The 14,471-nt window shown below is 48.2% G+C and overlaps 1 protein-coding gene across 3 annotated transcripts in view; it reads right to left on the bottom strand.

Annotated features, from left to right (window-relative positions):
* The window catches only part of MYO5B (myosin VB), a 397,560-nt gene that overhangs the window by 31,110 nt on the left and 351,979 nt on the right, over positions 1-14,471 (bottom strand). For 2 of the 3 annotated variants that reach the window (XM_015121932.3, XM_015121933.3), the window contains exons 28-29: positions 6,521-6,760; positions 5,608-5,708 (exon numbers count right to left, since the gene is read on the bottom strand). In XM_015121932.3, coding sequence (XP_014977418.1) covers positions 5,608-5,708; positions 6,521-6,760 — 341 coding nt within the window. The remainder of the gene's footprint in view (positions 1-5,607; positions 5,709-6,520; positions 6,761-14,471) is intronic. The other variant, XM_077975469.1, reaches the window with a different exon arrangement.

The following is a 14,471-nucleotide window of genomic DNA, read 5'->3' as shown; positions in this document are numbered from 1 at the left end:
CTGAATGATGTCTCCCCTTGACCTTGGGACTGGGGTGTGTTACCACTTTTTCTCAATTTGGGAAAGCAGGACTCCTTACCCCTCCACATGCAAACTCTTTTGCTGTCTCCAAGTCACCCATTGTCTGCCCCATGCCAGCAAGGGCAGCCCCTGGAGGTCAGGTGTGTCCGATATTCCACCTACACCTATGTCCTCACCTCACACAGCCCTGGGCACACAGAGATACTCAAGGGCCAGCAGGGTTGGGTGGAAGAGGGCAGGTAGGGGCCTGCTGCCCCCAGCAGGACTCTGTCCCACCTTCCTGCTCCTAACGGCCTCTGTTCCTGGAGTACTCCTCTTGCAGGCCAGATTCCAGCTTTCTACGCAGGAATAATGGAGCAAGAACTGCATTCATACAGCCTGAAATAAGGACCCATAATCCCCTCATCCTCATTCCCAGGGGGCAAACCATCTGTAAACCAAAAGTAAAATCCTAAGGCCCCCCACCATCTGAAGGGACTTCCTCCTCAGCCAGGGCTCTTTTAACGTTTAATCCTAGAGACTGTTTCAGGCCATGAGAGGAAGTGGGGGTCGGGCATGCCTCATTATACCTCTCCATCATTAACATCAACATGGACTTTAACAAATCCCAAACTCATAACTCAGCATCATCCCTTCTCAGGTGTTAGTGCCTGCATTTTACTAGGGCCTTTCATGGCTGGTGCTTTAACCCAAAGGCACAGCTCCCCGGAGGACTGTAGGCACCACTGCAGTGATTCTTGGGGAGGGCCAGCAGAGAGCATCAGCGCTGAAAGGGAACGAGTGCAGGGATCCTGGGCTCCACCCACCTCCTTCCCCACACCAGAGAAACACTGACTCCTGTGCCAGGACCCAGTGTCTCCAGACCTTGCACTAAAGCTCCTTTCCAGCCTCCAGCTCTCCAACCCCCCAGGGAGGGGCTGCTGGGGCCCTGTCTCAAAGGGTCACCTCACCTCTGTCGTCCCCATAGAGCTACAGACTGCAGAGCTCTCTAGGGTGGGGCACGCGAAGCTGACTCACACAACAAGGAAGTCAGCGTTAATGCCCAGGCCACCAGCCTCACAGGGCCACACTCCCGGAATTCTTAATTCTGTAACAATCCAGATACTATGGACAAAGGTAAAAGTAGAGAACTGTGCAGCCCAGGCAGCCCACAGTGCTCAGGAAATCAGACACACGAGTAAATTAAAAACCAGTCAACCAACTTGCTTCAGCCATTGGTTCCCAGAGGAGAGAACCCATGGAGGAGATCCTCCAGCTCCACGTAGGCCACTATGGGCCAATTTCAGGGAGGGAGCGCCACCTCCTGGTGGGAGAAGAAAAAACCCAAACTACTTGGCTCAGGATTTTTTGTTGAAAATATAAGTGCTTGATATCAATTAATAAATCTACAAATATTTACAGAGAGGCCACTGTGCCACACAGAGATAAGTTAACTCACTGCAGTCGGTTCCCAGCCACAGGAGGCAGTGAGGCTCGGCATCCAGGAAACTGGCTGGAGAACCTAGCAGCCCAGGCAACTCCCAGCCCCACCTGTAATGAGCCTGTGGCCCGGGCTAATCACCTCCACGCCCTGGGCCTCTTTCTTTATGGGTAAAGTGAAAGCAACCCGCTGAATTATCGCAAAGGTTTCTTCCAGATCTTTAATTACTAACCTTATGCAAAGGTTTCTTCCAGATCTTATAGAAGACCAGACAAGGCCTAGAATAATCTTTGCCTCTGTAAAGATATTGAAAAACAGGATCTGCCCTGTTTTTCTTAGCCCTGACACAGCTAAGAACCTGCCTCCCTGGGGAAACAGACAAGGTTCCTGCCAGCTCAGCGATGGTCGGTTTCCTGGTTCTAAAAAGCCCCCTGTGTGCTCCACAGATAGCCTAACTTCTTTAGTTCATAGCCAAGCTTTCTATTCAACCTCCTAGCATATTCCCAGGGACCTCTGGGAAATGGAAGACACACCCCAAACGCCAGGAACAGCAGAGAAACATCCGAGGCCCTAGGCCTGGCCACATGAGGGTGAACGGTTTGTGGATCGATACCACCCAGCCATGAAATTACAGGAGACCCAAACTGTGCTACTGACTCAGGACCAGCAGAACTTTGGGAAACATAAGGAAACGATCACCTCCCGGGAAAAAGCCAAGAGCTCTTAGCTAGGACTGGTTAAAGCTGGGCCCTCTGTGGGGGGAGCTGGGTAGAAGTCAGCTCCTCCTGCCTTCTTTGCCATTCTGAGCAAGGCAGCCCACAGCAGCCGAGGCTCAAGGTCAAATGAGCTAACAGCTCCAAGCAAATCTTGAGACTGTACACAGTTCCTTGTCAAACACAATCTCCACTGCCCTGGACAGGCCCATGGTGTGTGTATGGGGGGTGTGTGAATAATAACCCCAGTTGCATCTGACCAAGCCTAGGTGGCAAAGCCTGGAGGCCTCCTGTCTTGCCGGGGACCTGCTGGGTGGAGAGGAGCTGCTGGGAGGTTTTCTGGGACATCAGGAACGCACCAGTCTCACTTTGGAGTTCTACACTCTTGGTAAGGCTTGGGTAGAAGTGGACAGGAATCAAAGAAGCACTGTTCTTAGAGCCAGACCGGAGCCCTGGCCGCGCTCCTGCCCCTATCTAGCTCTGTGACTTTAAGTGCTCGCCCAAGGTGAGGCTGGTCTGAGGGCAGCGGCAACTTGTGCCCTCCTAACCCACTTCCCCATCCTCCTCCCATAGACAGCCCTGAAAAGAAGACAAACTGCCCAGCACCCAGCTCATGTTCGCAGCCCTCTTGCCCCTTCATCTTCCTATATATAAAATGGTGATAATGATGTTGGTGTCTCTTAGTTCCCAGAGGTATAAAAGGAGAAAGCTCTGTGGAAGCGGAATTGCCACCCGCATTCCTACTGCTCCTCTCAGAGCAGACCCTCAGTAATGGCTTCTCTCCCCAGAGTTCAAAACAAGGGAAAAGACACAGTTGTAGGGACCAAAACAAAACTCTATAAACTATGAAGGTTAGCAAGTGATCAAAGTTCTGATCTTGAGGATCATGAATGCTTAAAGGGGCTGTGACTGGGAATGTGATGGAAGCCCCCAGAAATCTAAGCAAAATTCAGCATATGAGTGTAACTTGTTCTAGGGAGAGGATAGATGTCATCAAAATTCTAAATGGTCCCCCACAAATCACACGTGTAGATATAATTTATATTTAAACAGTATAACTCTCCATTACAGGAAAACGGTAGGAAAGGTAGAGCAGCTGTCTATCTCCAAAGCACCCCGGTTGCCAGGGTGGCCCTCATGGTAATGGGAATCCCCTTGCTGTGGGCTCCACGGAGTCCCAGTTGGGTCCCTGTTCCCTGCCAGCCTGCCTGGCAGCTCTCCTTCAATTCTGGGATTTGGAGCAATCATGAACACTTCCCAAAACTAAGGCCAGACTGGGAGAGGGGCAGACTCACTGTGGCCACTTCCACAGCACCTGGTGCAGCACACGCCGCGGAGCTGGCTCTTCAGGCCTCCGCTCCCCAGGGCAGCCGGCTTCTTTTCTGTACTTAACTCAGTTTCACAGGCTATTAATTTCCTATTGTATGCCAGGCTTGCTGGGAACAGAATTATTTTAAGATATAATAAAAGCTATTCTTATTTTATCACCACCATTATTATTGCTGTAAAGGAAGACAAATCTAGGGTATTAAGCAGCCCCTGGGAAAACCTAAACTGGGATCTGGATCCCTGACAACCGCTAAATGAATAAAAGGGGCTGCCAACAGTGACGGCTCTGAAGATCGGGAGATACGCATACCGCTTGTCAGATCAAGCACACGGTGCTTCTTCCTTTCTACTTTAATATCACCTGGGCTTTTTCTTATTCATCTCATTTCTTATCTTCAACCCAAGATAATTAAAAATTACTAAATCTTGACTCCAGTTTTAGCACTGAGAGTCACCTGCATTCCTTCTCTCCCTCCTTTAGGGAAAAGAATTATACGTCTCTTGAAATACATTTAATTTCCTCCTGGAGCCTGCGACAACACCTTCAACTTCTGATTACCTACTCAGTGGCCGGAAGCCGCCCCAGCCTGAGTCAGGCCTTCCGGATTCTACCTTGACTTAGGCACAGGCCACCTGTGGGCCTGAGCTGTTCCACCCCTCCGGGCCTCAGTCTCCTCCTCTGCAGAAAGAGGGAATGGATGAAAATATCTGGGAATCAAAGCACCAGAAGTCTTTAGTGACTCTGTGACATTCTTGCAAAAAACTTAAAAGTTGCACTCACAGTGCCACCTAGTGACATTTTTTGGAAATGTTTGCTGTTTTCACCAATTTTGAACAAATACTTAATGATCAGCATTCTACTAGTGGAGGTAAGACAGAAAGGTAGCCAGGGAAAAGACCAGCTCTGTCTTTTTTTTTTTTTTTTTTTTTGAGACAGAGTTTCACTCTTGTTGCCCAGGCTGGAGTGCAATGGCATGATCCCAGCTCACTGCAACCTCTGCCTCCTGGGTTCGAGTGATTCTCCTGCCTCAGCCTCCCGAGTAGCTGAGATTACGGGCACCCGCCACTATGCCCGGCTAATTTTTGTATTTTTAGTAGAGACAGGGTTTCATTGCATTGGCCAGGCTGGTCTCAAACTCCTGACCTCAGGTGATCTGCCCATTTCGGCCTCCCAAAGTGCTTAGATTACAGGTGTGAGCCACCATACTTGGTCAGCCAGCTCCATTTTTATAGGTGCCCACAGGGGCATGAGGAAGCAGAGACGATAACAACGCTGATCACGGCAGTAACACTCATCATGTGTGCACCACAGACAGGCACTGTCCTAAGTTCCTTACATGGATGATAGGAGCTCACCCCATCTTCCCCAAAGCCGCAGAAGGGACGCCGCTATCGCAGTCAGATGAGGTGACTGAGGCACCTATTGGTCATGCGACCGCTACTAAACGGTGAGGAGTGGACCCCGCAGCGCGCCTTCTCAGGCACTCTGCCTTGGGGGTCTGCGTTCTGTCTGCTGACAATGCTTGGCCCTGCTGCCGCCCTCAGACAATCACTCTTGTTTGCCTTAACCCTGGCTCAGCTCATCTTCGAGGGGACAGTGGTTGCTAAACTCACATCCAGGGAGATCTCATTTTGGCTAAGACGGTGGAGGTGAAATGCTCCCATTCCACCCCCGAGTGCCCAGCTTGGGTTCCATCTGTTCTGAATGACAGAGGGTGGGCCCCCAATGTGTGACACACATTGCACGCATGAGAAGCGCATTGCAGCAGGTGGCTAAGCAGCCCTCCGCTGTCAGTTAGCCAGCCCCCACCCCAGCTAGCTTCCTCTCAAGGAGAAAAGCTGTTTTCAGCCAGACCTTCCTATTCCACTCCTGTTATCCTCCCAGGGAAGCTCCCTGTTCCTAATCCTTTTCAGGGGACCTGGGCTCTAGATGCTGAGAGTGTGTTGCTCGAGCCTTGCTGAGCTAACAGTAGGGCAGGGGACTGAGTCAGTCTTTCTGTGTCCTCTAATAATTCTCTGATGCTCAGCACATGGTCATCACCTGAGTAAAACCCCAAACAGATTCAGCTGGGCAGGGCCCTTCTCTGTGGCCTCGTCCAGCACAGGTGACCACAGCGGCCTTACCTGTTTGTCTGGCAGACCCCATGATAGGCCTCAATGGCATCCTCCTGGTCAACATGCTTTTCACTGTTAGGCCAACTTGATCTGGCATTAATGTTCGGCTCCTAGAAATCCCCAGATAAAAAAATAACTCTGGTTAAACAATTGCCACAAAATGGCTTTATATACAAACAGGTATAAAAACGTGCCTTTGGGAAAAGACAAAGGCCTAGAAGAACAGAGATTACCACAATCAAACCCAGGCCAGGAACATGACTCCAAAAGGTCACCTTGGAAGAGACACAGAACGACGAGGCCAGGCTGAGACAGAGCTGCATGTGGGGCGGTGGGGGAAGATGGCCAGGAGGTGCCCCTGGGAGGAGAGAGCACCCAAGTCCAGAGCACACAGGTAGACCCTGGCTCGGCTGGAATCCTCCACACTCATCAGCAGCTGCTTACCCCAGCCATCCTGAGGCTCATGCCCAGAAGTGGCTCAGGCTTTTAGAGCCCATGCAGTGACCCAGGTGGCCTTGGTCCCCACCTTCTGGCTCTAGTCTGTCCCCGGAAGTGAGAACATTAGGAAAATACAGTGAACAGAACTTGCCACCCTGGGGGAATGAGAGGGACCAAGGACTCTCTCCACTTCAGAAAGCAAACAGCAAGGGGTATGAGGTGAAAAGGCCACCCTGAGGTTACCTATTAAACGTCTTCATATTAACTTCAGAAGATTCTAGAAGCTTCTAGCTGCATCTCCCAGGGAAGGTCATGCTGACAGGGCAGCAAGTCTTTTACTCTGCCTTTTTAGAGGAGACCCCACAGCGAGAGACTCTGCTCTTTCAGGTTTTAGACCCTCGTGGGTAAAGATACATTTAAAAAACACTAATTTATCACCTAGGGTCACCCCTCAGCAGCCCCACCGCGGCCGCCATCTCGTTACCGCGTTTCTGCCGGCGAGTCGCCGCTGGTCGGCGCTCACGATCTGGGTCCTGAGGATGAGCACCTCCTCCTTGCGCACCTCGAGCTCCTCGTGGGCCAGCTTGAGCTGGTTCAGCAGGAGGCTGTAGCTGTCTGGGGAGCCGTGGCTGGAGTTATTCTGCATGGCTTGGTCGGCCACGGCTTTCCTCAGCTCATTCAGGTCATTCTTCAGCTTTTTGTTCTCTGACTCCAGCTCTTGCCTCTGGAAGACAGCCCAAGGGCCGCTGCCATTACTCCCTGCCCTAGGGCCCTCTCCCTGTGTGGGCCTCCCCTCCTCTCCTTCTTTTGTCCACTGGGAAACTTCGCTCTTTAAACGTTGAAACACATGGAAAGTTCTGACTGCCATCAGCAAGCAGTCAAAGCTGGAACCTGGATGTGAACTCATGACTTCAAGTCGCAAGCGTGAAGCACCTGCACAATGCCTCAGGAGCGGCAGTTCCCCGAAGTGATTCAACAGTGTTCATGTTTCTAAACACATTTGGCTGTGAAACTCCTCCTTGTGGAAATGCTGGGCTCACAATTTTAAATGACATATAGTAAACATAGGAATTCCTGGAATCCAAACATGTTCACATGCTTTGTGGCTTTCCAAGAAAAGGTACACAATGCAGGATTTCCTAACTTTATTTGCCCAGAGAACCCCTTGCTCCCCATTTTTCAGGGAGCATCATTTTTGTCCAGGACTAATGACTTGGAAGATACACCAGGGACACAGTTTTGTTGTTTTGGTCATATAGAAAGCCACCAACTGTCAATGTCAGCAGAGGAAAAATACCTACATACAGAATTGAATGTCCCCTAGAGTTCCCCTATTGGAACTCAACTTTGGAACATTATATTTTCTGGGTAGTACATTTAACTTTGTGTTTGAGATGAAGTCTGATGATCACACACAAACTGCCAGCAGGACCCTGGGATATATGAGATTCAAAATTTCCCAAAGGAAACCCAAAGATGTGGATGAGTATGCATTGGTTGCATGTCTGTTACAGAGCCATAGCATGATGGAACTAGGAGACGGCTGGGGAGAATGAATCTCTTGATTTGCTGAGTGAGGAAGCTGAGCCCAGGGAGGGGAAGGCTCACAGCAAGTTTAGAGACTGACCTAGGACAGATGGCCAGGGCTCCCGACTCCTGGTCCAGGGCGCCCCCATGACTCCACCATATATGTGGTGATTTCCAGAAGATTTAGAACCATGCACAGAGATAGTAACTCTGCAGACATGACGAAGGCCCCCAAATAAGGTGATCAATAATGATCATTGATGAGTCACCAAGTCTATGGTGAGTCTATTTACTAAGTTCAGAAGTTCAGGATCCCCTCAGTGCCTGGGTGATCTTCCGGCAGCCAAGGCCATCCTCAGGAGAGCCAGCGTCACATGCTAGAGGAACACTGGGTGTAGAGACAGCCCTGGGTCCTGGCTCAAGGTGCACACTGCACACTCCTGGAACCTTAGCCTACTCAGGTGTGGCTTAAGGGAGTGAGAACAGCTGGTGGCTAAGGTTTCCTCCAGCCTTGACAGGCCAGAACTGAGCTCAGTGACAGCTGTTGGCTGGGTGCCTGAGCTGACAGCCACCCCAGGCCCTACTCAGCTGTGAGATTGTGCCTCAAGACAAAGAGAGCCAGGTTGGGTGAAAGCTCTGGCTGTTTTTCAAGGATTTCTGCCCAGGGCACATCTGTGACATTTCTATTTATCCCATTGTCTAAACATTCCTGGATATCAGCTCCCATAACCATATCCCACGGGTCCCCCACACATCACCTCTCCTCTCCACTCTCCTCTCCTCCCCCACTGGCTCACTACCATTTCCTCATCATCCTTTCTGGTCAACAGTGCCAAAAGAATATGCGTGCTTTATTGTGGTAAAAAATATAAAACACAAAATTAGCCATCTTACCTATTTTTTTTTTTGGACAGAGTCTCGCTCTGTCGCCCAGGCTGGAGTGCAGTGGCGAGATCTCGGCTCACTGCAAGCTCCGTCTCCTGGATTCACGCCAGTCTCCTGCCTCAGCCTCCCGAGTAGCTGGAACTACAGGTGGCCACCACCACGCCTGGCTTTTTTTTTCTTTTTTTGTATTTCTAGTAGAGATGGGGTTTCACCATGTTAGCCAGGATGGTCTCAATCTGCTGACCTCATGATTCACCCGCCTTGGCCTCCCAAAGTGCTGGGATTACAGGTGTGAGCCATGCGCCCGGCCCCATCTTACCTATTTTTATGCGCACAGGTCAGTGACATTAAGTCCATTTATGTTGTGCAACCATCCCCACCATCCATCTCCAGAACTTTTTCACCTTTCCCAGCTGAAACTCTGTCCCCATGAAACACTAACTCCCTATCCCCGCTCCTCATCTGCTGCAACCATCATTCTACTTTCTGTCTCTGAGTTTGACGCTTCTAGGTACCTCATATAAATGGAAACATGAATTTGTGTGAAAGACATAGTTTTGATGCATTCAAATGCTATGCCATTCCAGTTGGAGAATAAGGGAGTCCCATTCCCTGACCCTCCCTCCCACCAATCTTCATCATCTGCCTTCTTCAGGCCAGGCACTGTGCTAGGTGCTGCAGGCACAACACCTGCTTAGAACCTATCCATTACACTAAAGTACAGATCATGGCACTGCGGCCTGGAACACACCATGACATGAGTGAATCCAGAGTGACTGTGGAACACAGAAGAATGCCATCCACTGACTCAGGCAACAGAACAGGTCTGAACAGCTAAAAGACAGGAGCAGCTAGCTATGTGAAAAAGGCAGACAAGAGGTCTCCAGGTACAAAGGCCTCACGAGAAGGAGAACAAGCAGGACTTGCTGGGGAAATGCTGTCATGCAGAAGGCAGAGCAGAAGGGGCGGGGGTCAAGAGATTCCAAAACCCAGGGAAGGGAGCTGGATCCAGGAAAAAGCAGTGAGTTGGTCATCAGAGCTTCAGAAGGGTTTCCATGGGGAGATAGGCCATCTGGCTGGAGTACAACATGGCATGGCCCATGGCAGGGAGCAGAGGGAGATGTGAATGAGCTGCAGAGATTTAGGAGGTGGAATTGTCAAGACCTGGAGACTACTTGGATGTGGGAAGTAAGTGGGAAGAAAGTCTAGATGCTTGAGTGACATGTGTGTCACTTATTGAGACAAGATGGGGTTCAGGGTTCAGATGTGTTCAGCTGTAGTCCCCATGGCGCAGTGAGCAGTTGGAATTAGGGGCTAGAGATGGATCAGTATGTTGGTGAGGACTGAAGTCTTGGGAGGATGTGTGGGTGGGTGGGGGTGAAACTGCCCCGGGAGAGTATGCTGAGGCTGGGCCCTGCACACCACATGCTTCCAATTTCCTGTCCCTGGATAGCCCCAGGACTTCAAGCTCCTAGGTTAGCTGGACACTGGACTGGGCAGGAACCTTTCTGTAGAGTTGGGGTATCTATTTCTTTTTTTTTTTTTTTTTTTTTTGAGACGGAGTCTTGCTCTGTCACCCAGGCTGGAGTGCAGTGGCCGGATCTCAGCTCACTGCAAGCTCCGCCTCCCGGGTTTACGCTGTTCTCCTGCCTCAGCCTCCCGAGTAGCTGGGACTACAGGCGCCCGCCACCTCGCCCGGCTAGTTTTTTTTTGTATTTTTTAGTAGAGATGGGGTTTCACCGTGTTAGCAGGGATCGTCTCTCGATCTCCTGGCCTCGTGATCCGCCCGTCTCGGCCTCCCAAAGTGCTGGGATTACAGGCTTGAGCCACCGCGCCCGGCCAAGGGGTATCTATTTCTTAAACTTCAGTACATCCCTGGAGAGCACTCTATGAGACAAAGTAGATATTTCACACAGGATGTGTTACCACTGGAGGCGGCACAATTTTGAATGAGGGTTCATTGAAATTCTATATATAGTCAACACTAAATCACCATTCTATAACTTTGTAAGATTTTAAACCAGTAAAACTGATCTGTGTTCCATAAAACAAGCTAAAGTTGTGAAAATGGCTCTCACAAATCTAGCCACAGTAAACAGTAATGGATGCAGTTTGTTTTAAAATTCTGAGGAATTTTAATAAAATGAACAGTCCAGTTCTCTCTCTCAAAAAAAAAAGCCTAGTTTCATCACAGGATTATTTATAAAAGTAAAACATGAGAATATATTCATCAATTAGAGAATGGATAATTGTGATAATGTCATCAAATTTTAATCAACCATGGAAATCATGTTTACAAAGACATGTAGAAAAATGCTCGTTATAGTGAGGAAAAAAGCAGAATAAAAAATTATATTTATAACAGCTATATAAATATGCATATAAAAAGCATTAGAAATAAATATTCAAATAATATCAAAGACTGCCTTTAAGTGGCAGGAATATGGATTTTTAAAAAATTCTCTAAATTTTCCTGTATTTTAAAATTTTTCTAAGATGAACAAAATTACTTTAATAAATTTACAGATAAAATGAAAAATGTCTATAAAAAGGACACATTAAGGAGAAAAAAAAACACTCAAGCAAGTATCTTCTCAATTGAGTCTTTTCTGATGCATGTTCAACATTAGATTAACCAAAGGCTGGATAGTCAGTTGAGGTGAAAAGTGTTTAAGTGCCAAGCTGGACTCTCAGTTCCCTATTATTCTTGCACAAACTCTGAGTCAGTGGGTACCATCTCCTGATTTGAATCCAGCTCTGGCTGACAGCAGTTCGATAAAGAAAAACCAACACTGCTGCTGGCCATAAGCAGGGTCTGTCTGCCCAGCTGGCTTCCAGGTCAGCACAGTCATGGCTCTCTTTGGCTACCAGGCCTGTCTCAGGCACCAGGGAATGGTGAGCTTCCTCCTCTGCTGACCCTAGAGCCACCCCTCCTACCCTCACCATCCCTACACTCACTCTCCTCTGCTTTTGCACACTGGCCGGGGCTAACAGTCACCGCAGGGAGACCCATCTTCCATCACCCTACTCAGGCCTCCAGAGACAATGCTCTGCAGGAGTGACTGGCCCTTCTACATGACCTTACCCCAAATGGGGGCACCTAAGCCTCGTGCAGGGAACATAGTCAGTGTGCTTCTGCCAAGAGCTGCAGTTACCTTTTGCATTCCAGCAGGATCAGCAGAAATTTTTAAAATTCTGGTAAAAGGGTTTAAGCAAAAAATTGCTACTTGTCTAGGGGTCTTCCTAGAGTAGCCTCATCTCGTGCATGTACCTGTGGGCAGCTTTCTCAAATCCAACTGGAAAAGGATCAGGCTGGAAGAGGCAGCTGAGTGGCCAGGTGTGTCGACTCGTCATCTTAGCGCTTTGACTTACCTGCTTAGGTAGAGTCTATACTTTTGGAGGGCACAGTACACTTCCCACCCCTTTGCACACTTCAGAGCATTCAGGAGGGATGTGCATAGGGGGAGCTCACTAAATATAAGCTGACTGTGTTCTGCCTAAAAGCCCAATTTCCATTATTATAAAAAATAGTAATAAGTGGTCATAAAGTCCCCTGAATGCTGGGCTGGGCCTGGTTAAGTGAGAAGCACCCAAGCCAGCCTCTTCAACATGAGTGCTTCCTGACAGTGGGTAATTTTAACCCCAGGGGTCCCCAGGACCAGCCTCTGTGACAAGGCCCATAGGTAAAATCATTTCATCAGAGACACTGCTGGGAAAAGCAGGTCTCACACCCTCAGAATCCTGGCCTAAGTCAACAGCAGCAGAGTGGAGCAGCTATTTAGACTTGTGGCAGGTTAAGACAAGTATTTATTGCACCCTCTCTGTGCTGGGCCCCCTGCTTGGCAGTGGAGATGAAGCCTGTAAAATCAAGAAGGGACATCTTCCTCAAGCACAGCTAAACGGAGGAGGAGTTTTTGCACTGATTTTAATGCAAGAGTCTGGGAGGCAGCTTCGTGGGTAGGGGTAGTACAGTGGTTCTCAGACCTGAGTGGGCAACAGAATCTCTTGCAGGGCTTGTTAAAACACAGATGGCTGGGCCCTATCCCAAGCTTCTGATTCAGCGGGTCTGGGAGGGGACCTGAGAATCTACATTTCCAGCAAGTTCAGTAATGCCTGATGCCATCAGTCCCACATCTACTCCTGGGGAACTACTGGACCCCTCTGAAAGGATGGGTGGCACTGATGTCCCCAGAGTGCTAACTATAATAGTTCACATGCTCATTTTCATCCCCAGGGGCTAAGCCTCCCTTGGGAAAGGCAGCTGAAGGCTGGCACGTAGAAGTCCCCTCGCTGCAGGCATTTATCCCACTGAAAGACTCCCAGGCTCCTTGGAGGGCTTTGAATCTGTAGAATATCACATGAGGAAAGTAAGTCTAATCAACGACTCCAGAAGGAGATCTCTATGACACACTCTCCCATGCCATCTCTGTGGCCCTGGTTGTTTAAAAAGTCAGATGGTGCTGGGAAACCAGACGTCCACAGCAAAAGAATTAAGTTGGGCCCTTACCTCAATCTTCAACAAAGATTAACTCAAAGTGGATCACAGGCTTAAATGTAAGACCTAAAATTATAAAACTCTCAGAAGAAAACGCAGGGCAAAAGCCTTATGACATCAGATTTGACAACGATTTCTTAAACATGACACCAAAGGCACAGGCAACAAAGGAAAATAGACAAACTGGACTTCATGAAAATGTAAACATTTGGTACACCAAAAGACACTATCAGAGTAAAAAGATGACCCACAGAATGGGAGAAATCATTTGCAAATCATGTATCTGATAAGGGGTTAATATCTAGAATATGTAGAGAACTCCTAAAACTCAACACAAAACCCCAAACAGCGTAATTCAGAAATGGGCAGAAGACTGAAAAGACATTCTTCAAAGGCTACATAGAAATGACCAATAAACACGAGAAGATGCTCAGTATTACTATTAAGAAAATGCAAGTCAAAACTACAATGAGACATCACCTTACACCTATCAGAATAGCTACTATCAAAAAAAAAAAATACTAAGTGTTGGCAAGGATGTGGAGAAATTAGAACCCTTGTGCACTGCTGGTGGGAATGTAAAATGGTACAGCTGCTATGGAGAACAGTACAGCAGTTCCTCAAAAAATTAACAATAGGATGACCACATGATCCAGCAACTCCACTTTGGGGTATATACCTGAAAGAACTGAAAGCAGGGTCTCCAAGAGATACTTGGAAACCATGTTCAGTACAGCATTATTCAAAATAGCTAAAACAGACAAGCAGCCTAGATGTCTAACAAATGGATAAGCAAAGTGTGATCCGCACACACACAATGGGACGCAGTCTTAGAAGACGACGGATACATGCTACAATAGAGATGAACCATAAGGACATAATGTTAAGTGAAATAAGCCAATTACAAAAAACAAATACTATACGATTCTACTTATGTGAGGAACCTAGAGTTGTCTAATGCAGAGAGACAAAGTACAATCGTGGTTGCCAGAGGTTGTGGGAGGAGGAACTGGCGAGTTGTTAATGGGTACAGAGCTTCAGTTTTAAAAGATGAAAAGAGTTATGGAGTGCTGGTGAGATGCTAGAGTAACATTATGAGTGTATTTAATACTATTGAACTGTACACTTAAAGGAGTTAATTACAATGGTAAATTTTTTGTGTATTTTAGCACACTTTAAAAAATTAGAAATAAGCCATGGGAATGATTCAAGGCTGTTCTCCTGGGCAATGTAGCTGTTACCAGAGTTATTTATTTTTTTGACAAGTCAAGTGCAGTAGTAAGATGGGGGAAGGAATAGAACAAGGAGTTCGATCTGTAACAGACTGTGAACAGTCCATTGAGATAACTTACTACCTTCAGATCAACAAGCCAGAGTTATTTGTAGTCCTGTAAGTGACTGGCAGATAGGCTAAGTTCCCACATTATCACGTCTTTGAGGATGGTAATGGGGTGGGCCTCTTCTGAAGCTCCTTTTCTGTGCACTCCTCCCTGCTGTGGGGCCCACTCACCTCCCACTGTTCTACTGC

This window comes from Macaca mulatta, chromosome 18 (assembly GCF_049350105.2).
Source record: "Macaca mulatta isolate MMU2019108-1 chromosome 18, T2T-MMU8v2.0, whole genome shotgun sequence".
Lineage (NCBI taxonomy): Eukaryota > Metazoa > Chordata > Mammalia > Primates > Cercopithecidae > Macaca > Macaca mulatta.
The sequence above is the reverse complement of the archived record's forward strand: the minus strand, read 5'-3'. Positions and strand labels throughout refer to the sequence as shown.